The sequence below is a fragment of the Pezoporus occidentalis genome, unplaced genomic scaffold (genome assembly GCF_034315485.1).
Source record: "Pezoporus occidentalis ecotype Australia unplaced genomic scaffold, CSIRO_AGI_Poc_V1 ctg8, whole genome shotgun sequence".
NCBI lineage: Eukaryota > Metazoa > Chordata > Aves > Psittaciformes > Psittacidae > Pezoporus > Pezoporus occidentalis.
The window spans coordinates 335,848-359,449 of NW_026916158.1; the positions used below are offsets into that span (position 1 = coordinate 335,848).

The 23,602-nt window shown below is 39.6% G+C and overlaps 1 protein-coding gene across 2 annotated transcripts; it reads left to right on the forward strand.

The window, feature by feature from the left end:
- The first annotated feature begins 1,132 nt into the window (after positions 1–1,132).
- Positions 1,133–20,636, forward strand: DIPK2A (divergent protein kinase domain 2A). 2 transcript variants are annotated; one of them, XM_062603402.1, is made up of 3 exons: positions 1,133–1,937; positions 16,002–16,305; positions 18,987–20,636. In XM_062603402.1, exons 1-3 carry the CDS (start codon positions 1,284–1,286, stop codon positions 19,316–19,318), a joined length of 1,290 nt encoding a protein of 429 aa, XP_062459386.1. In that variant the 5' UTR covers positions 1,133–1,283; the 3' UTR covers positions 19,319–20,636. The 2 variants fall into 2 exon arrangements, with proteins under 2 accessions (XP_062459386.1, XP_062459388.1); XM_062603404.1 differs by lacking the exon at positions 1,133–1,937 and adding an exon at positions 11,185–11,277.
- The last annotated feature ends 2,966 nt before the right edge of the window (positions 20,637–23,602 follow it).

Sequence of the window (23,602 nt, forward strand, 5' to 3'; positions counted from 1 at the left end):
CACTCATTTCGCTTGGTGGCTGCAACTTGTAAGTTCTTCTCCCAGTATCTGGGATGGGATGAACACACGTCAAAGAGTGGGTGTAGTCCCACAATAAAACCAAGGCATTATAGAAAACACCTGAACTGCCCCTTGCCAGCACTGGAATTTGAAAACGGAAAACCTTTCCCATGGCCCCAGCGAACCAAACTGGTTTACGCACTTGGATTCAGTGTATCAGTTCTGTGTAAATTACACAGAGTTGTGTGAGGTGTTGCGCAGGCACTTCAATACTGTGCTGCTTTCCTGATGAGAAGCACCGTGAGCCGGGCACGGAAGGCAGGGCGGCAGCCCCCGCAGCCCGCCGGACACCAGCCAGCCCAGCACCGCGCGGGCTGTGCCTTTCCGGACGACCAGACGCCGGGTCCCGCCGCGCCTGGGTGCGCGGCTGACAAGGCACTGCGATGAGAGCCAGTGAGCAGCCGCTTAGCGACAGGTCTGAGCCGCGCTGCCACCGCCTCCGCCGCGCCGGGCCATAGCGGCGGGCCAGAGAGGGCCACCTCTGAAGGCAGGCGGGCCGTGAAAAGGCCGCGAGGGGCGGGCTGGGCCACGCGGGGTGATGGGAACAGCACCGGCGGCAATAAGGTCTGTGATGCCGGTCGCGCGGCACCGCTCGCAGCTCACGAGCACCGCCGCCCTACGCCCTGGGGCGGCTGGAGAACATGGCGCCCACCGCGGCAAACCCCGCTGCCCCCTGCCCGCCCGGCTCCGGAGTCAGACGGGGGCCAGCGGGTGAGGGGGCGGGAAGGGCAGCTCGCCCCGCCCCCCCCCCCCCCCCGCCCCGCCCATTCCCTGAGCCCCGCCCTCCTCGCGCGCGTGGCGACTCCTGCGCCTCCGGCTCCGAGGCGGGGGGGTGCGTGGGCCGCACGCTACCTCGCGGCGTCACGTGCAGCCAACCCCCGCGGCCGCCGGCGCTCGCGTGAGACCCCTCCCCGGGTGGGCGGGGGCCGCGGCGGGAGGAGGGACCCCCCGTCTGGAGGCGGGCGGCTCGCGCACACCTCCGCGGCGGCGGGAGCGGCGGCGGAGCCCCGCCCCCGGGGGCGGGGCCGGCCGGGCCGGCGGGCTGCTGGCGCCTCCTCCCCTCCCGTCCCCTCCCCCTCCCCGCCGTCCCCTCAGTAACTTGGCTGCCTTTTATCGGGCGAGCGGCGAGGCGGAGAGTTTATTGGTGCCGGAGCTGCGGCGCGGCCGGGGCGGGGAGCGAGCGCGGCGCAGGGCGGGGGGCCCGTTCGGGCCGGCCCGGGACGATGCTGCGGCTGGTGTCGCTGAAGTTGGGGCGGCTGTACCGCTACGTGAAGCTGGCGGTGCTGGGCAGCCTGGCGGCGGCGCTGGTGCTGAACACGCACTCGCTGCTGGCCTCGCTGCAGCGCAACGAGCTGTCGGAGCGGCGCTTCCTGCAGCTCAATAAGTGCCCGGCCTGTTGGGGCACCAGCTGGTGCCGCAAGTTCCTCAACGGGCAGCTGCGGCTGGAGAGCTGGGGCCGGCTGCGCCTCTTCGACTTCTTCAATGTCAAGAACGTCTACTTCGCGCGGTACGGGGAGCCCCGCGAGGGCAGTCGCCGCGTTGTCCTCAAGCGCCTGGGCTCCGCGCAGGAGCTCGCCGACATCGACACCAAGATCTGCCGCCGCGCCACCGGCAGGGGCCGCTGCGACCTCCTCCAGGCCCTGCACGCTACCGAGTTCGCCAGCCTCAACGGCGACGTGCGGCTCCTCACTCCCGACGCCGTGGAGGGGTGGTCGGACCTGGTGCACTGCCCCTCGCAGCGCCTGCTCGACCGCCTGGTCCGCCGCTACGCCGAGACCAAGGACTCGGGCAGCTTCCTGCTGCGCAACCTGAAGGACTCGGAGCGCATGCAGCTCCTCATTACCCTCGCCTTCAACCCCGAGCCGCTGGTCCTGCAGGTAAGCGAGCCCGACGGCACCGGCAGCGCGCGGGTGGACCCCGCCTGCTCTCCTTGGTGCTGCACAGCCGCCCTCGCCTGCCACAAGCGAGTCGGGCCCCGCGGACTCCTTGCTGGCAGGCCCATCCCCGCCGAGCGTCTTCCTTGGGCCCTTCTCCGTGGCCGGGGTGTCGTTTGGCGGCGCGCGGGGCGCACGCAGCTGTGCCTGTGGGCAGGGGAGCGGGGCTCCCGGGAAGCTTGCCTCAAACAGCGGCGGAACGCCGGGGCCCTCCTCTTTTCCCTAACAGTGACTTATGTAAAGGTATCAGCTGGGCAGGCCGAAGAGAGGGTCTCTGGTTCCCACTCTGGGCAAGAGGCGTTTCATTATCTCCCGGCGTCTCGTAGTCTTTATTTCTTTCTTCGTTACAGTTTTCACGATTTGTCTTCCTTCACGGTGCTGCTGTGCCCCAAGGCATTAACTCCTTCATCCTTGCTTTTCTGATCTAGGCAGGGAGCTTACTTGTCTGCTTGGCAGCTAACGGTGAAAGCAAGCAGCTATCCTGCAGGAAGCAAGGCGGGGTGACATGCCAAAAGGCAGATAGATGCTTTCTGGTGGATTTATCTCTTGCTTACAGTTAAGTGTTTGGCTTTAATCGTATGGCGCCTCCAGTAATACATATACTCCTAGGCAGCTATGGGAATTGGTGATTAGTTTCTTAAGGTCTAGTTTAGTAGATAGTGGGTATAAACGTTAATGTTGTTGCACTTTCCCTGTCAAAAACTGACTCATGCTATGTCGTGTTCTTATGGGAACTAAATATAATTTTTTTATTCCTGTTGGTAAAAATTAGAAATAGCTGTTTCATAGCCTGAAAATGGAGTGAAAAATACGTTAACCGTATTCTCTTTTGGCAGTTTCATGTTTTATATCCATTAATTGGGACGGCTGGTTATGTTCACAGGCCAGAAATTTGTGCTTTAATGTTGCATAAATTTGTAGGTGAAAAATTTGTAGAAAGCTGTTTTATTCTGTAGCACCACGCAGTTGCTTCTGTTTCATATCTGTTTACGTGGGGAGCTTTGTATTTCGCCTATTCACATTGCTGAGGGAACTCCAAGTATGCCTCTAATGTGTAAGTTTGGAATTGGAATTGTTTTGACTAAGTACTGAACTGTCCTTGCCTTTGTCTGATGTTTGATAAAAAGGGTATTTGCAGATACGTTTGAAAGCGCCACTGCATGATTACTGTTATAAACATCTGCTGTTTCTCTAGTGAGAGGCCAAGAAATATCTAATGCTCAGAAAGCAGTACTGCAGGCTTTGCCCTACAGCAAATTCACCTACTAATTTCTAGAAAACGCATTTATGAACTCCACTTAATTAAAAGCATATTTTTAAGTAGAATGCCTTTCAGTCTCTCCATGTACAGCTCTTAGGTTTGTTTTCAGAGTAAGTTTACAGTTTGCTTCTGACTGGACTTAGGGCACAGTGTGTCTTCCATTTTGCCGTGAAGTTGCTCCTGAGCACAGTGAAGAAGGAAACTTCACTTAAGAAAATCAAAACTGCTTTGCTTTGCTGAGCATATTTTGAAGTTCTTTGAGAATCAGTTTGTTTTGGCTGCATTTCATGCAGCTTACAGTTTTGGTTTGAACACTGGTTCCAACGTACTGAGCATAGCCTTAGGTGGCCAGAAAAGAGCTCTGTATGTTTCTTCATAGTTTGTAGGGCCAATTTATTCTGTGGCACAATTGCAGCATTTACTTCCATGGGGTGAATCAAAGGCAGTGGCCAGCATGGGTTAATTTAAGAGCCTTGATTCCTGTCAGCTTCTTGATAAGCTGTGGATGAGCCCTGAGGCTGTCAACCAGATCTGTTGAAGAGATGAAAATCTGTGGACATGAACTTAACAAGCACTTTGCTTGCTGTTTATCATATGGAAGGTGCTGCTGAGAGCAAAGCAGGTCAAACTGGTGGGAAGCGAGGCAGCCTTTACCTTTACTTTCCAGAGTGTGGTGAAGTTGTCTGTCACTTCTTGTCAGATGAAAGGTGTTTTGCAGAGTTTTTTAAATTTTTGTGAATAAGCATATCCTGGAAAATATTTTTGGGCAACTTCAGGTCAGGTTTGTGTGTCGAAACACTCTTAATGTGTTCTCCAGAAAACTGTTCATCAACTTTGGTAATGGGTACTGTAGGTTGGAATACCTTCCCTCAGGTGGAAATGAAGTATCTTAAATACACAGATCTGAAGGAACTCTTCTCCTTTGCATAATGTGTTACCACTCTATTCTCAGGCTTTACTTGACAAACACATAAGGAATGGATAATTTTGTGTTATGCTGCTATTGCAACAGCAAGATGCAAGGCATTCTTTACAAGAGGCGAAGTTATTTTCCAGAATTGATAACTGACTGCTGAGAAGTTTGCTTATATTTATAAGTAAGGTATATAAAACATCTTATGGTATAGCTTCTGCAGTATTGATGAGGGCAGATACTGACATGGGAGTGAGACTTGTAAGCTTGTTCTAAAAATCAGCTGCTTCCAGGAAAGGAACCCTGCATGACATCATGTAAAGAATGAGATTTTATTTTTAAATAAAAAAATAAGTAGAATTTCAACGCATTTAACTGATGCTGTCTAGTTGTCACTGGAAGGCACAAAGAGAAGTATTGGTAGTTTTTGCCTCGAGCCTTTCATGAAACACTACTGTGACTGTTTAAATCACTGTCATGAATAACAGTTTTGGTTTAGAAGTGGAGATAACTTCTAAACTCGTCACTGTTCCATACATAAAGTTCTGTGTTGTTTTAATTAAATTATAGGAGCAGTGAAATGTAAATAGGCGCTGAATTTAAATCTTGATCTTTGATTTTTAATAGAAAATTCACTGCAATCATCTAGTAGAGATTATGATTTGTGGATTACAAGAATTTTTATTAGATTGGGATTTTAGCTGGAAGTCTATTTGGAGTATGGATTATTCTTAAAGTGGTGCTTACAAACTGCATATTGTCACAAGTGACTTGCAGCATTTGCTGTAGGAAGTTTTCAGGTGGTGCTTTAACCCATAGCATGATAATACTTTTGTTACAAGTTTATGAACAGTAGTAAATCAGCACAGTTTTGTATAGATTACTTACTGTAATCCTAACTCAGTATTTGTATTTTTTATAGCTTTCTTGTTAACCTTCTTTATCCACATTTGTTAAACAGTTGCATACGTGTACTCAGTGAAGATTTCAGCCGCTTTTGCCATTTTACTTCGTGGAACAAATGAAAGAACAGCTGACTTACTATTCTGTACAGTTTACATCTTTTTCTGAGTATTAAAATACTATTTTTACTTTTGTAGAATCTCACTAAATTAGTCAGTAATTAAGTTTTCTCATTTTTGATCTGAATTCACATTTGAATTAAACAACGTATATGTGAGGGTTGAGGAAAAAATTGTTCAACTGGAAATGTAAATGTTTAAGATTTAACTTCTGATATGTCTGGGTTTTTCCTTCCCTTTTCTAGTAGTCCTTTTCTGCAGTAAAGGCAAATACTTTTTAGTAGAATAAATTCTGATCTATAATGAAAATTCGCTACATTTTTTATAAAAAGATTTATGTTTATATTTTATATGAACAGCTTATTCAGGTAAAATCAACAAAAAAGCTTGCTGATATTCTCTTCAACTCATTTAATGGAAAACAGTATTTTAAATAGGAATCACCTGGAAGATAGGTTCTGTCCATCATATCTAATTCCTGATTGAATATGATGACTGTGTGCATCACTTTCAGATACAGGTTGGCCAAAGTTGCCTTGTGAAGAAATAGCAAAATTTTAAAAATAAATTGGATTACAGACTTAGTGCAATGTGAATATTCACTTCTTGCAGAATTCATAGCACCAGCATGGGTGTAAGCAAATTTATCCTTACCCTATGACTTCTTATAAACCATCCTCCTTCTAGTTTGTCTTTTAAAAATGAGCGTAGTGGAAAAACTTTCAGTTTTTTTAACCATGATGTACACTCAAATAAAGAATGATATTCAAGTTCATGAAGTAACGTCATTAATTTTTATCTTCACTGGCAAATGGAAACATAAGCGTACCATTACAGAACCAAAAATATTGTTAATTTCAGTAGGGACTCAGGTAGTTGTTTGTTCTTTGATTCTTACACAAATTCCACGCTCTCCCTCCCTTGCAATTCCTAACAAGTTCTTTTTCCCCAAACCAAGGCAGTTCAACAGAAAGATTTGGGGAAGTGGTTAAGCTTTCTCTATACATGCCTCATATTTTCCACAGAGCTCCTGCACTAATCTCTTATCAGCCTCCAGATTTCCTGTTTAGAGCCACTGTGGCTCTTAACAGTTTTTGAGCTGCTGTTGTGCCACCATAGCTGCCATGCTGTGAGCCATGGTATGCAACCATGTGTTGTCCAACACATGAAGGCCTGTGCAAAGTTTTAAATTTTGTGCTTAAGCACAAAAAATCCTAAAACTATTCAAAACAAGCAAAGACCAAAAGCAGGCCAAAGTGGGGTATTCTTATTTCTTGGGGTTGGGGAAACTACAGTATAACTCATGATGGCTGAAGTAAGAAACTGTTTCTAGGTAAGAAAAGCGTGGATTTTTTGGTGAAGTGGTTGTATTCCTTCTAAGATCTAATGGTTAGCTAAAAAGACAGTTTGTCTTTCCTAGAAAAACTGAAGCAGAAGTTCTATAAATTGTGGCAGAAGTGCATCTAGAGCTGGTTGGAATATGCAGTCTTGCCATTGTGCTGGCTATTGTATTGGTGTATGGCGCTGGCAGATGCATTATTAAAATGACAGTGCATTTGCCTTGTTATCCAAGTATTGCAGTTTAACCCCAGCCAGCGACTAAGCACCACACGGCTGCTTGGGGATGGGGGAGAGAATTTGAAGAATAAAAGTGAGAAAACTTGTGGGTTGAGATAAAAAGACAGTTTAATAGGTAAAGTAAAAGCTGCGCACACAAGCAAAGCAAAACAAGGAATTCATTCACCACTTCCCGTTGGTAGACCATCTCCAGGAGTAATGATTACTTGGGAAGGATTTCCACATGTAATGATTACTTGGGAAGACAAATGCCAGCACTTAAAAAATGGGTTTAGAGTTTCTTCTTCCCCCAGCTTTTATATGCTGAGCATGATGCTGTAAGGTTTGGAATATCCCTTGGTCAGTTTGGGTCAGCTGTCCCAGCTGTGTCTTCTCTTTAAGCGCCCCCAGTCTACTCACTGGTGGAGTGGTGGGATGAGCAGAAGAGGCCTTGGCTGTGTGTAAGCACTAGTCAACAGTAACAAAAACATCTGTGAACTACTAACACTGTTTCAACCATAAATCTAAAACACAGCCCTGTACCAGCTAATAGAAGAAAATTAGCTTTATCCCAGCTAAAACCAGCACAAAAGCAAAACTGAAGTTTGCATGCAAACTTCATTATTAAAATAAGAGTAATTACAATGCTTGCAAGTAGTGTGTATGTTGGGTTTTTTTTTCAAACTACAGGTGTCTATGAATTATATTCAGAGTGCATTAAAGCAGCTTAGTCTCAAGATGTAGCTTTTAACAACCTGTTTAAAACAGAGCTTCTTCAAAAATGATGGTGAATGTTTGCATCTTGTATGTAAATTGCAAGTCTTAAAGACTTCTTGTTTTTCTGACTCTAAGAAAAATTCAAGTACCTGTATGGAAACTAGTAGTATTTCTGTATTTTTTCAAATAGATTGTCTGAATTGTTGCTCTTCCTTCAGATATGTATTTAGCTTTCTAAATAGTTAAGCTTAATGACTTTATTTTTCTCACAACTTCTGATCATCATCATTCCTTGTAGGAGAAAAAATACCCCAAACCAAAACAAACCCATCAACTGTATCTCTATTCCTAGTATAATTGCTCTGCATGAACAGTCTGTTGCCACATAACCGAAAATTCTCCTGGTTTCTCTTCATGTCATCATTGGGGTTTCTGTTTGGTTTTGTTATGGGAAGAACAATAATTGACATCTGGTAAACATACATTAGAACATAAACTGTGATCTCTTTGAAACAATTCCTTTCACTGAATTCACTCAAAATAGCAATTTAGCTAAATATTTTACAGAATTACTTTGCTGATAACACACTTAACTCAGTCTGAAGTAAGTGGCATTTTTTTTTTGCCTGAGATTTCTCTTTTTTTTTTTTTTATCATACACAGTGTTCTAGTCATAGGTTATTTTCTGTACTTCTATTCTAAATACAGTGGTAAGATGCATCAGTCTTAATACTTGGTGCCTTTTAAATTTTTTAATTACTCAATTTGGTGTTCCTGATACACAATTCCTATGCTAAAAAACAAGTAGTGGATTTAAGACAGTTATCTGTACTACCTGGTATGTCATCTAGTGGACTTGAATTATTTAAGTCCTGGCTCATATAAATACTGTCATTTTGACATACTGCGTAGTATTTAATGTGTAGTATTTTAACGTGTTCAATACTTTCCTCTGATCTTTATGAAGAAGTTAAAACCTAGTTTGAGATCAGTTGTTGCTAGTCATGTTATCTCCAGTTGCGTTGAGGCTTTTTGATTATCTGTAATTTTGTATATGATTTAATTTTAAAGATTCACTGTATTCTGCTCCAGATGATTATAAATCGGGATTTCCTGCCTTCCCAAATTGCTTGCATGCAGTTGAACTGTTTTTTTGCTTGAAAGCTATTTTTTTCTTTCTGCAGTAAGCAAACAGTGCTTAAGGAATGTCTCTACAAATGCTGCTTTATGGGTAAATGGATTTTTTTTCTGTTTCTTTTCAAGTCCTTTCTTAAATTTTTTAATTTTTTTTTTTTACAAATCAGTTGACACCTGTAGAAAATTCACAAAGCAATGGATTTGAATTTTGGATATTAAAGTGGCTTCAGTCTTTTTTGAATCCTGTTTTAAATGGTTCTAAGCATTGTGGAGAAAGGGAGTGAATTTGTTGTCTGTCCCTAAATTTCCATTGTGCACATTTTTAAAGAGAAATGAAAGGGTATTGTTGAATTAAAATCGAGTAACATTGTATTACAAAAATATTCCATTGATTTGATCATACTGAAAACTGAAGAGTTATTTTTTTTTGCAGTGACATATGAGTATACATATTAGGCCAGAACTGGCTTGTACTTGTCATATTACCATATAATCTTCCTCACATGATCAAAATTATTTTCATTCTTCTTTCTGGTGAACTTTCCTAGAGTGAAGACATGTCAGTAAAGTATACGGAATGTCTAGAAATACTTGAAGTTACTGTGGGGTCTGTATTATGATGAATGACAGTTGTAATTTGGAGGATCCTGAGAAATCACTGTGCAGACTTAAACAGAAATCCTCCTGAGAAATTGTAACTCTTTACAGTTTTCAGGAACGCAGAAAAAATGTGTTATCCCACATTCCAAACCTTGAAATACCAGTGTTGTCCAGTTTCTTCTGGTATATCTGATGTAAAGGGGGAGCCGTGTTTTACTTTCCTGAATTAAGTAATTGAGGCTTTGGTTTAGTCTCTTTAATTTTGCAGATTAACTTTCTGAGGTAAGAGTAGGCCATCTCTTATAGTGAAATATTCCAGGCTCCTAAGAGATATTGCAAATTTAATCTGAATATGAACTACAGACTAATATGAACAGGTAAAAACTAATACAACATTAAGTTCTACTATAGTTCTAGTGTTTAATCATTATTCATTAATTTGTTTGGAGAAATGACATACCTCTGCTAACATTGTAAAATATAACTTTTACAGTTTAAGTGTTCAACTTAATAATTGAGCAGCTTCTAATTCTGAGTATTTAGAGTGGTCTGTGTATTTTTGTCCTACAATATGTCAGTCAATCTTGGTATGTTCCACTTGTTGGCATGAGTTGTATGTAGTAACTGATTGAAATGTAATAAAACTGAACAAAAGCCAAGTAAATGAAAGCAGTGTAGTTTCAGTGGGAACACTAATATTTGGAATGTTCAATGAAACCCACTGGGTGTGTAGGATATATATATATATATATATATATATGCTTCTGTGGGATGTCAAATGATTTGACATATAGTTGAGAATGAAATTGTTTTTGTTATTCTCACTAGCATTCACTAATTTGTTTGAATATATATCTTCTAGAATACAGATCATTTCGTGACATAAGAAGGCAGCTGCATTTAGACGGTGCTCTTTAACTTTCTTTGAGCTGAAACCTCGCCTTGTAAAATCTGCTTTCTAGCTTTTCGTGGTTCTAGAGCTTTACTTACTTGCCTTGGTGACTAATAGCAGTGTTAGTTCTGTTTACACTGCAGAATCAACAGTACTCTGTGAGACAGAACTAATTTTTTTTCATTTGAGGAAGAGGATATTATTTAAATTCTACCTGCCATGCCAGTTTGTGCCTGGGCAAACACAGCTTAGTAGGATGATTTAAGTGAAGAAAGTGTCAAAAAGCATTTAATTTTGCCATGAAGGTATTCAGATTCATAAGAAGTAGGAAGAGAAGTCCCTGCTGTTTACATATGCTCTTTGTTGTTTTGTTTTCTTTAGATGGAACTCACTTTATACAAAAATTAGTAGTGACATATAGCATCATCTAGAGTAGTTTTGAAAATGCAAAGCACATTGTTTTTAATGATACATTGGAACAATAACTTAAAGTTGTCAGTTGTAAACTGGTTTGTTTTTTTTTTGGAATTGATTATTAGGATGAATTATATGCTTGATCATGATAAACCAATATTATTTTAAGTGTTTAATTCAAAGGGGATTTGTGTTATTGCAGACTACAATAGGCCTTATCAGCTTCAAGCTGGTGAGTTTTCACTGTGTGATCTAATTCACAGCTCTGAACATTTGAAACCAATGGGAGATTTTGTATATCTTCTCATGTTTAAACAGGTGGAAGTGGGGACAGCAAATGCACTGATAGCATGTCTTATGCTTCTGTGAAACAATAAATTCATCCTATTAACTTTCAATATTTATTTTGAAACTACAGTGTTTTTATTGTTGTGTTTTGTTTTTTTTAAGACATAAATGTACCATTATTCTTTCAGGAACAAACTGTTCTTTGTCCCTTTGACAGGGTTCACTTAGGTTTTTAAGCCTTGCTTAGGTATCTGTAACTTCGCTAATTAGGGCAAAAGAAAGAGTTTTTTGATGTATGTGTCACTGGGAGTGGAGGTAGCAGAGGTTTTTGTTACATTAACTGTTTTCATTCTTTCTGTTAGAAACTTATATGTATTTCAAGAAAGGTAACTAAGGCCACAATGGGTGAAGCTTTGAGCAACCTGGTCTTCTGGAAGGTGTCCTTGCCCATGGCACCTGGGTCCAACTAGATCATCTTTAAGGTTCCTTCCAACCCAAACCATTCTATAATAACAACTGTAATGAGAAAAAACTCATTAAGCTACCTCTTTGTAGTTTTTCATATGCATTACTATATTTTAAAACATGTTTCAGGGCTTGGTTATCTGTGGTTACCATGGCATTTGTGTGTACATTCTGCAGGATTGCAGATTCTTTTGTCAGATAGCTGGTTCTGGTTTTGAAGAAAAGCTTAATTTTTATCTTGTCAAATGCACATTTTAAAGTCTTGAAATAGCCTATTCAAGTACAAAATTATCTCATTATATATACTAATAGTAATTTGAGAATTAAAATCTAAAATAATTTTATGCATTACTACAAAGAAATCTGAGATTTTTCGCAGCTGTGTACTAAGCCTTTTTTTATAATTGCAACTTGTTTGTGGAAAACAAGTTCAATGACCATAAAAATTGATATCATGTCTTACTTGCTTTCGAAAGTCTAATATATGAAGAAATATTAAAAATCATCAGGTTGTTAGCTGCAGTTTCATCTAGAAGAATGTTTTTGAAATAGAATAGTACAGAAAGATACAAATCTCTGCTTGCAAAGACAACAGATCAATTAATATTCTTGTCAGATTCACTGAGTGAGTATAAAACTGCTCAATGAGGAACTTGTACATATTTTTTTCCCCTTCTTTGGCTACTGACTTGGGTAATGAAGTGTAGATGTGGCTGTTACATGCCAGTTGGAAGGGAGCCAGAACAGAGATGTTTGTACATGTGCAGATGTTGGCAGGATTCCCTGCACTCCTGTTGTCAGAAGGTCTTTTTATTGCCACAGAGTTATAAATATCTGTGTTACAGTAGGGCATGCAGATATTTTACTAGTAGTTTTGGGGATGTTCACTTCTTAATAAACTAAACTGCTCTTAGGATTTCTTATGTGCAGTGAAATTCAGTGTACTGAATGCAGGAAGATAATAGATGTGTTTTGACAGTCAGTGTACCATTGTGACTAATGCTGTACTTTCAAAATCAGTTTAATCCATTACATAAATCCCTGGTGCTGCTGGAGAGGAGGGGTCCTTTCTTCTGCACCTGGCTATTCAGACCTTGTCCTTTCCTTTTGTCAGTACTAGAATGATTTGGTGATGTGATGAGCTGGATCAGGCCACTGATCGAACCAAACACTGGCCCAGCATGTACCAGCTGTGCTGCATTCCTAATCACATGAGGAGGATTGAAATGAGTATGCTGTATGGGTTGGGAGGGATGGACACCTTTGCTTCCAGTTTTAGCATGGCATTTGCCAGGTTCAACTGTTTGTGGTTGAGTTTTTATTTGGGAAGGGAAGCAAAAGCATAAGCAGAGCAGGATTGAGATACAAGAAAGGAGAGGATTGAAAAAGAAAAGGAGTGGGGTGGTCCAGAGTCATATAAAAATATTTAGGCATCATTGCTGTAGCAATTGAATTGACTATATTGCATTAAATGCTGATAAAATGCAGCAATACAATAATGTTATGCACAGTTGGTGGAATTGGTTAAACCTGTATTTATACGAAAATGTAATCAGGTAAATTTTCTCCAATTTAAGATAGAAATTTGGGTTTATAAGGTATGGATAAAGGAAATATACGTGGGTACAGGACACATAGGTACACATATTTTGACTTCCCCAATACTAAGATGTATGGCTTTTTCCTGATAGATACTGGTAGGCAGTATGTTGAATTTTCCTATATGCCAATGGATCCTGCTCACTGGAGTAGTTCTCAGGAGGTTATACCACAGCACCAACTCATGCTTGTTCCATTTTGAGTGAAATAACACGTTCCTTTGTAAATAACTCATTTGATGAACAACAGCAACTTGTGTATTGGTTTGTTTGGATCCAGAACTGAATACAATACTAATAAATGTGCATGAAATTTCTTTTTGGTGGTTGTCATGGTTTAAGCCCAGCTGGCAACTCAGAACCACGCAGCCGCTCGCTCACTCCCTCCCTTGCTCCCCCAGCTCCTGGAGGGATGGGGAGGAGAATCAAAAGACTGTAACTCCCACAGGTTGAGATAAGAACAGTTCAGTAACTAAGGTATAACACAAACCACTACTGCTGCCACCAATAATAATAATGATAAGGGAGATAACAAGGGAAGAGAATACAACTGCTCACTACCAACTGACCCATACCCAGCCCAACTGGAGCAGTGATCTATCCCTTCCAGGTAACTGCCCCCAGTTTATATACTGGTGTCGTGGTTTAAACCCTAGCCAGACAGCTTGTTCACTCACTCCCAGTGAGTGGTGCCGGGTTGAGAGCAATCGAGCCCCCCCCCCCCCCCCCCCCAGGCTCTCCCCTTCCCCGCTCGTGGAGGAACGGGGAGGAGGATCGAAAGAGTGCAACTTGCACGGGTTGAGACAAGAACAGTCCAGCAACCAATGTACAACACAAATCACCACCGCTACTACCAACAATGATAAGAGAAAATAACAAGGGAAGAGAATACAATACCACCGGCCAAGAAACAAGTCCCACCCGGAAGCCCGTGTCCTTCGGGTAACTCCCAGTTACCCCCCACCCTGGGCATGACGTGCTGTGGTATGCAATACCTCTTTGGCTAGCCTGGGTCAGGCACCCCGTCTCTGCTTCCTCATGGCTTCCCCTCCTCCCTGGCAGATCATGAGCCTCATAAAGTCCTTGGTCAGGGTAAACATCACTTAGCAACAACCGAAAACATCAGTATCATCAGCACTGTTCCCAGGATGGAAGTCAAAACACAGCACTGCCCCAGCTACCACGAAGGAGAAACATGACTGCTACTGCTGAACCCAGGACAACTGGGCATGATGTGCTGTGGTATGGAATACCTCTTTGGCTAGTTTGGGTCAGGTGTTCTGTCTGTGCTTTCTCCCGGCTTCCCCTCCTCCCTGGCAGACCATGAGGCTCACAAAGTCCTTGGTCAGAGTAAACATTACTGAGCAACAACTAAAAGCATCAGTGTTATCAGTGCTGTTCCCAGGCTGAAAGTCAAAAACACAGCACTGCACCAGTTACCAAGAAGGAGAAAAATGACTGCTACTGCTGAACCCCGGACAGTGGTGTTTATTGATGCCACAGGGCATGATTTTTCTCTATATCGGTCTATTTGTAGAATAAGTAAGGAACACTGAATTAGCACACACTTCATTCATTGGAAGATAATTTTGCTAACAACACAACAAGCGAAAAAAAAAACCCTGCCAACTTCTTAGGGGTTGAATGTATCACTTGACTTGTCTTGAACTAGTGGATATTTGCCCATACTTACCACCTTCATAAATTGCCCTGAAGCCTATAGATAAAAATATTGTATTGTAAATTTGGTTGGTGAGAGAGATTTAGTTCTGCCCAGTTACGTGGTGTCACAGCTTGAAAGCATTGTGCTGGTCTCAAAACTATCAAATTAGTTCTGTGTCATCCTCTGGATTTTTCATGACCAGATTCATCTATGCAGGTTGATCAGGTGTTCAAAATAGAGTAGAAGTCCAGACACGTAGGCACCCCAAAAACTTTGAACTTCTTCTGTTATTTTTGTGGGTCTGATGTCCTTTTCACCGACTGAGAAAGGTTGAAAGTTTCTTCTTTGTAATGATAAACATGATTATTTCCCCTGAAATTGTCTTCTACACATACCATGTTAGAGGCTGGCTTAATGGTGTTTGCCACAAAGATGGCAAACCATGTCAACAATGTATATCAATTATGAGATTAATTTCTTCGCATGTACTATATAGACAGGATTTGCTGTGTAGAAACTTTGAAGCATCCTTGAAAATTCCATAGAGGACATCTTAAGGCAGAATAGTCTGGAAAGGGTGTTCATTTTCCAGTAGGATCCAATTATCAAATAGTATTAACACGTAAGTGGGTATTTTTACTGTCTCAAAATTATATTTAAAATATTAAATCATTTTAAAACTGTGGATGACCAAATTGGAATGTTCTTAAGTGGTCTAAGCAAGGACTGCTGGAAGCTAGGTATAAGTTAACCTGGTACTCAGCCTTCATTTTCAATATGGGCTCAATTAAGGCCTCCATAACATTTCATTAAATAATTATATCAAACAAAAACTGTTCTAATGACTGTTAAGTCATGCCCATTCAACAAAAGCCATTTAAACATGAAAGTGGGTATTTTTCATTCTGCAGATGAGAAAGCTCATCTTGATGAGAATAGCTAGATAACATCATAAGGTGTGTAGTCAGAATGGAATCTGATCAACTGGGAAAAACGGGAAGGGGGTGTGCGTGTGTGTGTTGGTGAGAAGGTGTCACTTTTTAACATTTTTCCTTTAGGTTTTTAAGAGTTGGTTTTAACTAAAAATATCAGATGCAAAATTATCTTCGTGGGAAGTATACTTGCATTAGTACAACAGGTGTATAACACTAATAGACAAAGATACTTGATGGAATTGTGCATGTGTATGTGTAAAAAAATAAATAAAAAAAAAAGGTATGTAGTATATGGAAAGCTACGTATGGGTTATATATTATTTCAGGTCATCCAGCTCTTCCCTTTTCATAGTCCAGCAGGGCCTGTTGCTCACATAAACGTATTTTTGTGTTGTGTTTTCTTTCCTTTCAAAACTTAGATGTATCTGGAGATGTAATGTTGATGGATATTTACAGGTGTCTTTTCTAAATATTATTGATCAACCTTTTAAATCTAAGCTGTTTCTGTATTAATGAAAATTTTTAAAAAATCTTTTTATATACAGAGTTTTCCATCTGATGAGGGTTGGCCGTTCGCAAAGTACTTAGGAGCATGTGGAAGAATGGTGGCTGTCAATTATGTTGGAGAAGAGCTGTGGAGTTACTTTAATGCACCATGGGAGAAACGAGTGGATCTGGCCTGGCAATTAATGGAAATAGCTGAGCAGCTAACAAATAATGACTTTGAATTTGCGCTCTACCTCCTTGATGTCAGCTTTGACAACTTTGCAGTTGGACCAAGAGATGGGAAAGTTATCATTGTAGATGCAGAAAATGTTCTGGTAGCAGACAAAAGGTTAATCAGACAGAGTAAGTGTTGTCTTTTTCTCCTTTCCCCTCTCTCCATATCTCTTCTCCCTTCTTTCTCTGTAAGCACAGTATTTGAAGTGTGTGTGGCTTCTAAATACAAGTTTGGTTGGCTTTGCAGCTAGACTACTAATTAGCAAACTAATTAGCTTTCTTCTGCAGTGAGACCACTAATTAACTTGACCAATTTGTCAATTTTACAAAGTGTTGAATTTACCTGAACTTGATTTCCATGCACTTTTAACCTCTGTAATGCAGTTTTAAGTGGAGAGGTGGGAGTGGCAGGAGGGAGTTCGGACGTTGGATGGGTTTGTACAGATGGGTGAGCAGAGAGGCACAGGGGCTGGCTGACTGTCTTGTCTGCCTTTGCTGAAAGAGTTTCCTTTTGTCTTTTCCAGACATCTGTAAGGACAGAAGTCTTGGCATTCTGTTTTCTGTGAATGACGAGATGATCTTACGGCTCGCTTTGCCTTAGTTACATAGCCTGCCTCTGGTTCAGTTGTTCAGATTGGTGCTCTGTAATAATGAAACTGAAGGAATGGGTAATTTTAGTGCTGTTTCCAGGTGGGAGTAGTGAAAATTCATTCATCTTTCTGTCAACTGTAAAAGCTCAAAGCAGTGGCAGCAGGAGAGATGTCTGACAAAGTAGCATTACATAGGTTCGTATTTCTTTATAAGGCAAACTTTGCAGACCTAAGGGCTAGAGGCACTGAACATGAAGCCCTAGGTTCTGCAGAAATTCATAGCAATAGGCCAAGTGTTTCCAGTTTGCTTTGGATAAATGGATTTTTTTTTTTTTCAGCTTTGCAAATAGGCTTCATCTGCTGTGCTGCTGAATTAACTTTTAAGACTATTTTCCATCCACACACGTGTCTGTGAGGACATGTGTTGCATGGGTCTTTTTTGTTTGTTGGTTTGGTTTTGGGTTTTTGTTGTTTTGGTATTTTGTTTTTCATTTTTTGTTTTTTTTTTTGTTTTTGTTTTTTAAATTACATTTAATATACGCTCTCAAGGAGCTTGGATTAAAATTGTCTGGGCCTACCGAGAAAACCTTTTCGTATGTTGAATATCCAGTGCATTTGCTTTAGCACTTAATGGGCCACACAAATAAATTTATTTTTTTTTAATCTTCTTTCTCTACTCTCTTAAAATAATATTATTGAAGAGTTTGACTTCTGGAGCATGTCTGAATCGCTCAGTCACAAAGATGACCAAATGAACTCTGAGAAAGTTGATGTATACTCATCTGGCAGAAGCAAAATGCTGAAAGTGTCATGCTTAATCTGTTGCCTGCAGTTCTCAGACTAATTTTGCTGCATGATTTGTAATCTAACAATCAAGAACACTGGAAGCAAATGAGGACACACAAGAAAGTTCTGTCTTTATATAAAGTTGACATTTAGTACTGATTTAATTAATATTCTGGAAAGTTTCATTAAACAATCTCAGTCTAGAGTGATTAATATGCCTGTTTAGATATTTGATTGGGTACATTTATCCAACTGCACTGTACAGTAGTATCTAGTTGTACTCTGTGAGGATATCATATTTGAATTTGCTGAAGTCCTTTTTTCCCATTCTCCTTGTTGCTGGCTTTTTTTAAGTTTTGAGTTTGCTGTTCATTGTACAAATTTTACATCCTGTTTTTATAGTTTTAGCAGTCATTCTTGAGTAGGTTTCTTTTTCCTAGACTAGCTTGCAGTGCGCCGTAAGTAAGTAGACTAGTAGCAGCTCAGAGACTACCAAACAAATTTTAATATGTACGTCACAGTGCTAAAAGAGATCTTCAAAATGATGAGGCTCCATGATAAGGACCTCTTCTCAAAGCTGGCAGTAATCTAAAAACTTAAGATGGAAGTTTTCTAACAAAAAGTATTAAGAACTCAAATCTCACACTTAGTAACCTTATTATCTTACTGTTGTTATTGTAGAAGATATTTTCTGTAAATCAGGGTTTAAGGTAAAGAATGCTTTGTGATAAGGGCACTAGTTAAATCTTCAAATTTTGATAACTTTGTATATATAAGGTAGAGTTTAATATGTGCTTAAGTGCCATTTGTTTTGTGGATTTTTTTTCTTTTTTGTCAAAGATTATGTTTAATGCATCTGCTGTTTTATATGCACTTCTTAGTTACAACCATGTCTAAAGTAAGAGATTGGAAGATCATGTTTTAGATGTTTATGGCAATTTGCATTGGCTGGTTTTGTTCTGTGATAGACCAGTTGTGAGTGTTAGTTCCCAGGGGAACTGGAGAAACCAGACCTATGTTGCTAAAATAAATCATGTTGCTTGTTTGTTTTTCTCTTGACTTCAGCTGTGGATCATTCTCTTGTACTTGCTCCTGCTACATTTTTTTCCTCTGGGTATGTGTGTGAATGTAGATTTCATGTGTTCAGTGTGCTGTTTTTTTCTGCTTCCCTCTCTTTGCTATTTGTTTTACTGTCTTTTTTTTTTCTTTCCCTTATTTTTGTATTTCCAGGGCTGTTTCAGCAGAAGAGTATATCAAGCTGTCAGATGAAATCTTAGACTAGAACATTTAGGAGTTCATCTAAACAAAGTTGGTTTATAATTTAAATACAACCAGTTTGCTGTGTATTGAGTTTCTGATTGTATTCAAACACACATATGCTCTTTTCTTTGCTATCTCACATTTTTATTTTTACTGTCTCCTTATACTTCACAGATAAACCTGAAAACTGGGATGTATGGTATGAAAGCAAATTTGATGACTGTGATAAAGAAGCTTGTCTGTCCTTCTCAAAAGAGATTCTTTGTGCTCGTGTCACTGTGGACCACAATTATTATGCTATTTGTCAGAACCTTTTATCAAGACATGCCATGTGGCGTGGCACTTCTGGAGGACTACTTCATGACCCGCCAGCTGAAATTGCCAAAGATGGCCGACTTGAGGCCTTGCTGGATGAGTGTGCCAACCCAAAGAAGCGATATGGTAGATTCCAAGCTGCAAAAGAACTGCGAGAATACCTTGCACAATTGAGTAACAATGTGAGGTAGTCCACAGTGAAATTTTTTTGCAACACTGGCTAAAACACTATTGCAAAGACACATAGAAAATGAAGGTTTGAACTTACGTATTAAAGAGAACATAAAAACCCCCTAGTTTATCAGTTTTATAAATACCATAAAATAATAAATTTATGGTGTTGTAATGTTCCTTTGCAAACAGAAAAGGTACTTAGTGAATTAAAACTTGAGCTACTATTGACTCCCCTCCCTAACTGTTTAAAAGGGAGTAGGTCATTAAAGACTGTGATAGCTTAATTGACAGCTTGTGTGTCAAAGGGTACTTTACATAAAACTGCATTAGTGTCACGGTTTTGTGAGCTGATGTTCTTACTTGGAAAGTCAAGTTAGACTCATGGCCTGTTTTAAAGGCCTTTTTCCTGACATCATTGTCTCATTTTTGTGTTTGTTTAAACACCTTGAAGTGGCATTTACATCCAGGTAAATCTAGCTGTCTGCATTCTTTCAAATTTAACAGGCTTTCATGTTAATGCTGTGCAGTACATTCCTACTGTGAGTGCAGGATTCCTATGTTTACTGTCTAATTTTAGGGGGGTTTACACTGTATTTTACTATGCTTAGACATTGTGTATTTTTTTTTTTAAGATTGACATAAACTCAAATGTCATTTGAACTACATTCATTTGATGTCTTTTGTAGTCCAGCCATTGGAAATACCACTTAATGTAATTATTGTACAAAACATTTACCCGTCATGACAGTATATACACCATTGTTTAGCAGGAAATCATGGGATGAGCAAACTCTTGCTTTTAACAGAGACAATTTGAGAATTGGAGAGAGCCTACAATGAAAAGATCTGCATTAATTTAAAAGTAAGAATTAACTAGGCCAGTGTAGTTACGCATAAACCAAAGAAAATGGTTTTATTAGTTTCTAAAGACTAAAGGAAATGCTATATCGTAGTGAAGCTAGTAATTCTGAAGATTCAAATTTCAGTGATCCTTAGTTATTCTTTGAGGGACTTCTGAAACTATGTGCTAATGCTGAAAGAAAACTTTAATTTGAATAATAATGTCTAGAAAGTTAGAAGTTGTTTTTGCATTATTCCCAATTCTGTTGAATTCAAGTGTAATGGAGTTTACTGAATATTCATCTTTTGGTTTACTGGCTAAATTGATTAAGCTGTATTCACTCTAGACACCTTTTCTTGAACTCAGTTTGACTATTCCTAGTGCAGTCAAAATTGACTTGTTGAGGTCTGTGTAAGTACCGAGTTGTTTTCATAAAATTACAGTTTTGATAAAACCTCAGTGCTGCAAGAACTCACTTTAAAGCTTTTTTTTCTTTTTTTAACAACTACTATAATTCTTCATTTTCCTGCAGTCTTATTCATAAAAAGATACTCGTAAGAAATGTATGCATATTACTTCTTGTAACAGTAATGAAGGAAAGTAGTATATCTTAAATGCGTGTATAAACCAATATTTTGTACAAGCTAAAAAGAATATGGGCAAGGTAGTATGTGCTACTTTTAAGAGCAAAGCTAATATGCCTCTTACACTGCATCAAAAGACTGATGGAAACTGTTGCATTACGAGATTACTGCAAAGTGCAAGGTGAGGAAAACACAAACTCACTCTCTGTCCCTTCTTCAAAAACCAGAGCTGTATAAAGATACAGAGTGCATTTTGATTTCTTAGTTGATTATCTTAAGGGTATTTTAGAATTCAAAATTCTCACCTTAAGTAATCTTTGCCTATGTAGGCTTAATTTGCTCCCAGTCCCTTGTTTCATTTTCTGAAGTTGGAATGCCCAATGCAGCTTTTAATTTTCATTTCTCCACTCCCCTCACTTGAATATGGTTTTGCATGCTTCCTCTGGCACAAGCTGTCAGAGAAGGTTCATGTTATTTTTCAACATAAAATCTACTTATTTTGAGAAAATACACTAACCCTAAAACTAGATAATCCTACTTTGCCATAAAAGCCTTGATTTATCACTAAAGTTGATTTTATAAATATCTGCCACATTTCCCAATGAGTGAATGGAGTATGATTGTCAAAGTTGTAAAAGAAACAAACACTGCCAGTTCTGGATAGTATTCAAGGCAGTTCTGTAGCTGTCAGAATGTCCTGTCAGATTTGGTTTGGGGTTTAGTTGCCTCAGAAATAAGATACTAAAGTTGACTGTAAAAGGAATTTGGAACTTTAAAAAACAAACACTACAGGGAAAACATTGTGGAGAGCAATAAATCTTGTTCTGTTTGTACCTGTCAGATATTTATTGTATAATAACAATTTATATTTTTAGTCATTGCCCATTATTGATGAACACAGTGAAATATTTTTGAATGAGATGTTTGGGGTTTGTATGTGCATTACAATTGTCCTTTTGTACTGTAAGTTACTGTTCGATTGGAATATTTTATCAAAACTGTCTCCCTGTGCCTTTATATTACAAGAAAGTTGTTTCTGCAACTTCTAATGATATTAATAAAGAATTCTTTAAGAACCTCATCTCAGCTATTCATTTTCAGATTAGTAAGTCTTTTAAGATTGACTTACTTTAGGGTGCATTAAAATATACATAGAACTAGTTTTTGTAGTGTCCCAGAATGCGCCTGTCATCAAAAGTGACAGATAGGAACGAACTTTCCTCCTCCTCCTTTCTAGTAGACTGATCTAAAGTATGAATTATCTGTCAGGAATATTTTTGTTTTGGGTATTATCATAAGTGGAACTCATTTTCATGAAAATGACTTGATCAAGCCATTTTTTTGTTATATTAACTGAAAGAAACTATTCTCAAATTAAGCAACTTGATATCTTCACTCTTTATTGTTTGAAAAGCTTATTTTTCCTTGTATTTCGATGAATTTAAATTGTTAGTACTACTTTGTCTTCAGTCAATACTCTAGCTGTTAACGTAATGTAAATATATAATGACTTTTGATGTTTCCTTTATTCTGGATTTTTCAGTGAGCATTTGCATTTGAAACCAAGTCCTGCAGTTATACTAGAGCATATATTCCCTTCTGGAGCATGTATTCCTTTCTGACTTTCTGAGCCTGTGTAAATAACAGAAATGTCTCAAAACAACTTGAATTTTTAGTTAAGATTTTTTTTTTTTTAGTTGCACTCCTACTGCCTCAGCTTACATTTCCAGGAACTGCGAACGTGCAGATTGAAACTAGTAAATTTTACAGTGTCCCTCGGATGTCAAGAGCATTATGATCTTAAGATGAACTGGCATAACTAACTGCCTTTCATTTCAACAGTTTCCAGAGTATAGCATAGTCTGATCCTGGTTGCCTCAAGCTTCAGTACATGGTGTAGCTGTTACTTTCTTACCAGGTACTTGTTCATTGTGAGATACTCTCTTACGAGACACTTCAAATATGTTAAATTTTGTACGCTCCTCTGATTTACTACAAAGACTAAGTTAAATACTATTTTCTTTACATTTATTAGAGTGGACACCTTGACTACCTTAAAAGGCACTAAAATGTTTTGGTTCTGTACAGTCATTCTACTATTTTTGTAGAAACCAGCAGTGGTGCTTTCATGGATTACTATTTTTCCATATGACATGTCTGAATTCAGTACTAACTTCTAAGCTCTTTTGTTAGTTATCTATGTTGTTTGAAACCTGTAATTTGGAGATGAGGATATTGGACTGTCTGTAAAATGCACGTGTCCAGTGAGTATCAGAGAAATGTTCTGTTAAGGAAATTAATTTCTCAATTTGAAGATTTGGCGTGCAGCCTGCTTAAACTGCTTTTGAAGTTCCTCATGGTTTCTTATCTTACAGGCTTCCCAAGACTTTAAAAATACAGTCCATCAAATGGAAACTTAATTAGTGTTGATTTCACACACTTTTTTTTTTTTTTTTGAAGTTGCAATATGCAGACAGGCTAATTTATTTGATAGCATTCATCTGACAAGTTCAGTAATTATTAGCATTACTGTTATTTCTACTTTAAATGTCTTCCAGGTTTTTGTTTTCTGCCTCCTTACTTCCAGGTTGTGTGCAGAGATGTGCAACTAATTTAAATAGACCTTTATCTCCTTCTAGTTTAATTTTAGGGTATTTTAAAGACATTTTTCCTATGCTGATTTATCAGGTTCTTAATGTGACTTTTCAGATCTGACAAGTGTTGGCTTGCCTGGTGTACTTCCATGCATCAGATTCTTATGTCATAGATGGTTGGGGCAATATGAAGCACAAATACAGGCTAGGTGGAAATGGATTCAGAGCAGCCCTGAGGAGAGGGACTTGTGGTGTTGGTCAATGAGAAACTGAACATGAGCT